At 48.4% G+C, this 6,000-nt stretch overlaps 1 protein-coding gene and 1 long non-coding RNA gene across 3 annotated transcripts in view; one reads left to right on the top strand and one right to left on the bottom strand.

The window, feature by feature from the left end:
• Nucleotides 1–257: 257 nt before the first annotated feature.
• The window catches only part of ARHGAP31 (Rho GTPase activating protein 31), a 114,374-nt gene continuing 108,631 nt past the window's right edge, over nucleotides 258–6,000 (bottom strand). For both annotated transcript variants that reach the window (XM_045088415.1, XM_045088416.1), the window contains one exon: nucleotides 258–4,156. In XM_045088415.1, the coding sequence (XP_044944350.1) occupies nucleotides 1,727–4,156 (2,430 nt within the window). In that variant the 3' untranslated portion in view covers nucleotides 258–1,726. The remainder of the gene's footprint in view (nucleotides 4,157–6,000) is intronic.
• LOC106003351 lies at nucleotides 4,940–5,838 on the top strand. The gene has a single exon (XR_006609100.1). It is a non-coding gene; the product is annotated as a transmembrane protein 230 (long non-coding RNA).

Genomic DNA, 6,000 nt, shown 5'->3' with positions numbered 1-6,000 from the left:
GAACTCATCAGCTGGCCTCCCAGTTACCCCTGAAACAGACACTGGCTTAAAAGGGTCAGCACAAGATTTCAAAACTGTAAGGTTTATCAGGGAAGAAGGGAGAGGGGAATATGGATCTGTTGCAGGGCACCACCTCCAATTCTCCCCGGACGAGGTAACTTCAGTTCAGCCCCTACCCATCCCACCAGCGGCCTGGATTGTGAGGTCTGCTGATGCAATGACAGAGCTCGTGGACAGAGTTCAGCCAGACTTGAACCTGAGAAGATGTGCACAGAGCTAGAACTTTATTTCTTTCTAAATAAAATTGTTGCATTAGAAGGTTTGAAACCATTGATACCCTAATGGGTTTTGCCTTGAGAGGGGCTCCTGTGAATCCCTTTTTGGGGGAGCACCAAAAATCTACCAATAGGTTCTATTAATTCTCCTTCCTCTTACCAGCTGAAAAAGAAAGAAGCACTGAGGTTCTAAATAACTGAAATAAAATCACATTGGTTTATTGCTTCTGCTTGCATGTAGACAGGAGAATGGCCTAGGGTAATGGATGAGGGGGGTTATGGGATGGAGAAAGGTGCCTCAACTCTGCTCTGAGTAATGAAAGGAGAGAGAGAAAGGGAGGTACCCACTGGCTAAAATGAAATACATGTTCCAAAGGGCATTTCTCCCCAAGTGACAGAGATGGCCACCCTGTTGGGGCTCCCTCCTTATCCTCTCCTGTACTCCCAGCCTAGTGTGGAAGGACAGGGAACCTGAGCTAGAAGTGTTTTCTACTAATGCCCCATCAATTTAAACACACTGACTTTGGAGCATAGTTCTACCCATGCGTGAGGTTGTTCTCTACGATGATATCCTGTCTGTGGACTCTGATGGAAAGAACACAGATCACTTCACTGTTGCCTACCTAAGTGAAAATTCAGCACACCTCATTGAGGTAACCTTCAGCTCAGCCCCCAGTCTGCCCAACCACTAGATTTATACATCAGAGGTCAGGAGAATGGCAGAGTCCCCAAAAAATAACAAAAGCCACAGCCAGGCAGTCCTCTTAGATTTTGCCAGTCATAGAATTTGCTCTTGTGTATAGATTCTGATTTTCTATGCTGATACATGCAACCATCTCCCACAAGTCTGCAGAGGTTCCAGGGAAAGAGCATGGGCACCTTTACCCTGTTGGATCTGTAAGTGTACATTAGTTTGCACTTCCAAATCTACTTCTGTTCTGGAGTGTACATGTGTACAAAGCTTATCAGAAAACTGGTCTAAAAGAACGCATGCTTTAAGGAGCATTAAAAAGCGTGAAGGAAAGAGGAGGCCTTCCAACCTCAACAGCAACATTTTCCAACACAGGCAAAGGATTTCTCTTTCTTTCAAAAAAACGTTATTTTTAGCCAACTCTCAACAGTAATAGGTAATGACAGTGTGGGAGAAACACAACTCAGAAACAACCCCAAATCTCATTGGAAGAAAGCATTTCAGCTTCTTCCTTTACCTGACCTTTTCCCACCTGCTGTTAAGGACTGATATAAATTTCATTTCTTGGTCCTTCCCTTGACCTCTATTCTGGCAAATGGACTAATTAATAAATGGTCAAAAAGCTGAAGAAAGAAAAGAGGCCAAAATAAGTCCAAACTTGGATAACCTATGCCTGGAATAATGGCAAGTTGGCCCTGTAATAACTTCCAGATGATGAATCATGACTTTTTTTTTTCAGACACCAGCAGGTGAACTGATGTCATTCTATTTGCCTCCCACTTCTTCCATCCAGAATCACTGACCTCCTCTGGGGCTGGTAAAAACAGCTGGTTGAGGTCTCTAGTCTTTGGCCATTCTTAGGGATGGTCATTTTATTCCTAAGCGTAACCCCTTCTGGTGTCACCCACGTGTTTTCTGCCAAATCCCCACAAAGAAGGCCAGGGGAAACTGTCTGGGTGGGACTTCTGATAGGGGACAGGAGAACCTTGGAATCTGTCACTGTCGAGGAAGGGGGTGGGTGGTCCATAATGGGGAAAGGAGGACTGAATAAGATAAGGCTCTGAGGTCTTCCTGGCCTTGACCTGTGGAAAGGTTTAGAACCCCCTGATGGTCGCTCTATTTTTGAAGAAAGAAGGTTGTCTCCGGAAGGCTCTGTCTCTGATGTACGCTTTCTGCATTGCACTGTTGCATCCTGGGTGGAGAGCAGGTTAGCCAAGACTGGTTCTGGAGGAAGGGCGGGTCCCTCGCACATGTGGGATGTATTGGTATCCATTGTCGAGGCCTCAATGTCTCCCATATCTTGCTTTGGCTTCTCTTCTTTTGGGCTTTCCAAGGAGACAGAATCATCTCTGGAAGATTTCTGCGAGGTCCCACCAGTTGAGCTGGGTTCTTCCTGGCTCCTCTCCAGAGCCTGAACTCCACTGTCCCCTGAGCTCTGAGATGGCAGGGGCTGTGGGATCTGTGTGTACTGAATCTTGGGTGGGATGACTGGGACTGCCCTAGCCTGGCACATTTTGACCATGAAGGAGGTTCTCACAGCTGACACACTCACAGGAGCTGAGTTACGGCGGCCTGTCAGGGCATGAGCCACAATGTCCAGGTCCTGAGGGTCCTGGGAGCAAATACTCCATGGGTCTACTTTACAGTGAGATGAGGTCATCCATGCGACTTTTGTGTCTCCTGGCTCAGAGAGCTGCATTCCAGGTGAACCAAATGAGGCCACATTGTCAAACCGAAAGAGGTCAGTGATGGGAACGGCAGAGTCCAAATTGAGGGAAGAAGGCCTGTTTTTCCCTTTTGGAAGCCCAGACTCAGAGCTCTTCAGCTGTAACTTTGGGGGATGCTCTCCACATGAGGCACTGTCTTGCACACCAGGAGAACTCTCTTTGCTGTTGTCTGGCCCAGGAACACTACCTTGCTCAATCTGAGGGCTGCTGTGCCCTTGGTGTGTCCCCTGTTCCTTTCCCTCTGCTAGGCTGCCAGGGCTGATTTCTGCTGATTTGGGCTGCAAACCACCCGGTCCCTTCTGGCTGGGAGCAGCCTTTGTCCCTCTGTCCCCAGAGAACTCTCTAAAGGACTTCAGGGTTTTCTCATCCCATCCAGTTATCTCTCTCCTGGGGGCCAGGGGCTGCAGAAGGTCGGAATTCCTCTCCGCTTCGAGGTTAGCACAGCTGCTGGAGGAGGGAGCCTCAAGAGTCCACTGGCTCTTAACCGTGGTGGTTTTGCTATCTAGAGAATGACTCTGACGAAGGCTGGGCCTGTGGGGAAGCCTCCTCTCCAGTCGGTGGCCCTGGGGGCCCTGCATCTGGGCCTCCTGCACATCCTTCAGGGTGGGAGAGTGAAGGGGACTCGTTACCCACTGGGGCTCCTCCCAGGGCTCCACCATCTCCAGGCCATGCTGGGCAATGTCTGTCACAGTTTCGTCTTCATCACAGTCTGAGGGCTCCTGCACTGAAGGGGCTACATCCCCCTCTCCTTGTGGGGAGATCTCAACCTCGCTTGCTGGGCTTTGAAAACCAGAGCCTTTTCCCTCACGAGCAGCATTCTTTGAATTTTGCTTTTCACTCTGTCCCGGAGAGGGCTCCTCCTCCTGACATAGGCTGGGAGTCCCAGGGCTGCCATTAGACTTCAGCTGGTCTGTGTATGGATTTGTCCTCAAACTCCTAGGTGAGTCTTCTCTCTCAGGACTGCCCTTCGATAGCTGGACTCGAGGCGCCTCCTCCAGAGGAGTTGGAGGAGGCGCAGCAGGCGGGAGAGGAGGCGACAGATTCCCTGTGCCTTCCTGGCCCACCTTTGTTTGTAAAGAAGCCATTTCAAATGGAACAATTTCCAGAGGAGCTAAGCTGGTGGGGTCCGGACGCGGGCCCTTCTCTGTCTCCGGTCTGCGGAGGACGCTCGTCGTCTCTGGCTTTTCTCTATTGGCTGCTGGGGAAGTCCCTTGTGCCGTCTGATTGGCTGGATCCCTAGTCCACTCCTCCAGAGGGGTGGAGCCTGGTGGTACGCCACAAGACAAGCTCCCAGGAGCCTCCTGGGAAGCAGAAGCCGCCGGACTGGCCTCCAGGATTGGCTGAGTGGAGCTGATCTTTAGGGCAGGTACTGGCGATGAGGAGAGCTCCTCCTCAGATTCGATGATCTTCAGCTCCTGTTGTATCTCAGGCCAGATCAGGGCATTGGCCAGGTCATCCTCATCCTGAAAAATATCAAGGAACAGATTATTTTAGAGGCAAAGACTCGTGGCCCTGACAACTGCACTTTTCCCAGTGATAGTGAAGGGCCTGGCGCTGGGCCAGGCTGCACTATCCCAGCAAATAAGGGCTACTGCATTTCTAATCACTGTGGCTATTTATCCAGGGCTTACCGCATGCCATAACACATTCTAGCTGCATGTTCTGGTTTAATTGTCCCAGAGATAAATACTACTATAGCTACTCCCATTTAAGAGGTGAGGAGACCTGTGTTCAAATAGATTAAACAATTTACCTAAGTCACACAGCACCAGCCCGGGACCAAAATCCAGCTATGTCCACACCAGAACAGAAACACTTAATGCACTGTTGATTTATAAAACAAATCAACCCCTAGTCTCAGTTAACCTCAGGTTTACCAGATGGCACACAAGAATGTGATTCTCCCCGTGGAATGTAAATGTTAACTCTTGCCCTGATATCTGCTTTCCAAATAAATAAATAAATAAATAAAGCTTTTCTTATTACCAAAGAAATACATATATCACATGGAAAAAAATTTGACACATGTTAAAAGAACGGAGAATACAAAAACAGCAAAATCTTATATTCCAACTACCTACAGATAACCATTGTGGATCTAAAGAGGTGCCTCCTACTGGGTATTCAGCCCAAAGATACAGATGGAGTGTAAAGAAGGTGCCATTTGCACACCAATGTTCCTAGCAGCAACATCCACAATAGCCAAACTGTGGAAAGAGCCAAGATGCCCTTCAACAGATGAATGGATAAAGAAGATATGGTCCAGGCGGCTGAGGGGTGGCAGTTAGGTGAGGCGGGCCATGAGGCCTCAGGCGCTTCTGCTGCCAACCGTGAGCGAGCTGTCGGCACGCGGGCGGCCTGGCGCGGCGCTCCGACTGTAGCTGTGTCAGTGTGTTATGATGCCGTCTCGTACCAACCTGGCTACTGGAATCCCCAGTAGTAAAGTGAAATACTCAAGGCTCTCCAGCACAGACGATGGCTACATTGACCTTCAGTTTAAGAAGAGTCCTCCGAAGATCCCGTATAAGGCCATTGCGCTTGCGACAGTTCTGTTTTTGATTGGGGCCTTTCTCATAATCATAGGTTCCCTCCTGCTGGCTGGCTATATCAGCAAAGGGGGGGCAGACCGGGCCGTTCCTGTCCTGATCATTGGCATCCTGGTGTTCCTGCCAGGATTTTACCACCTGCGCATCGCCTACTATGCATCCAAAGGCTACCGGGGTTACTCCTACGATGACATTCCAGATTTTGATGACTAGCTAACCCACCCTCAACCCTGAGGAGAAGAGTCACAGATGGGACTAAGACCAGCTTTAAGATACTGAGCAGATACTGGCAAAGGGCTAAGGCATTCTGCAGTTTGCAGATGTTAAACAAAAGAATGGGTCCATCCTCAAGATGTCAACGGAGCTTACAATTACAAAATAACTAATTAGGACATGCTCTATTTTTCATCTCCTGGCTCTGGCAAAAGCTGATAAGTTTTTCCACACGAATGTGTATCTTGGAAGAGTAGCAATGTTAATGATGTGGGAAAGCAGGAGGTTCTTGTGTAGTGCAGAATGTTAGAGTTCAGCATTTCTTTTAAATAGTCCTCATTGTCAGTTCTGGTAGCAAATGGAAGAATTTAATATGTCAAATTTCATGTTACTAGTAATTTATTTTGAAAACATCTAAGTAGCTTACCCCTACACTCATCTCTCACTTTGTGTTCTAGTGGAAGACCTTGGCAAATCAAATGTCAGTGTAGGTGCATCTGTAATATTTTTTACTTGCTTTCTTATTAACAGCAGCCAGGACTTTTTTA

Source organism: Mustela putorius, unplaced genomic scaffold, assembly GCF_011764305.1.
Source record: "Mustela putorius furo isolate JIRA1106 unplaced genomic scaffold, ASM1176430v1.1 tig00003834_pilon_pilon_pilon, whole genome shotgun sequence".
Taxonomy (NCBI): Eukaryota; Metazoa; Chordata; class Mammalia; order Carnivora; family Mustelidae; genus Mustela; species Mustela putorius.
This window is presented reverse-complemented; position numbering and strand designations above follow the sequence as displayed.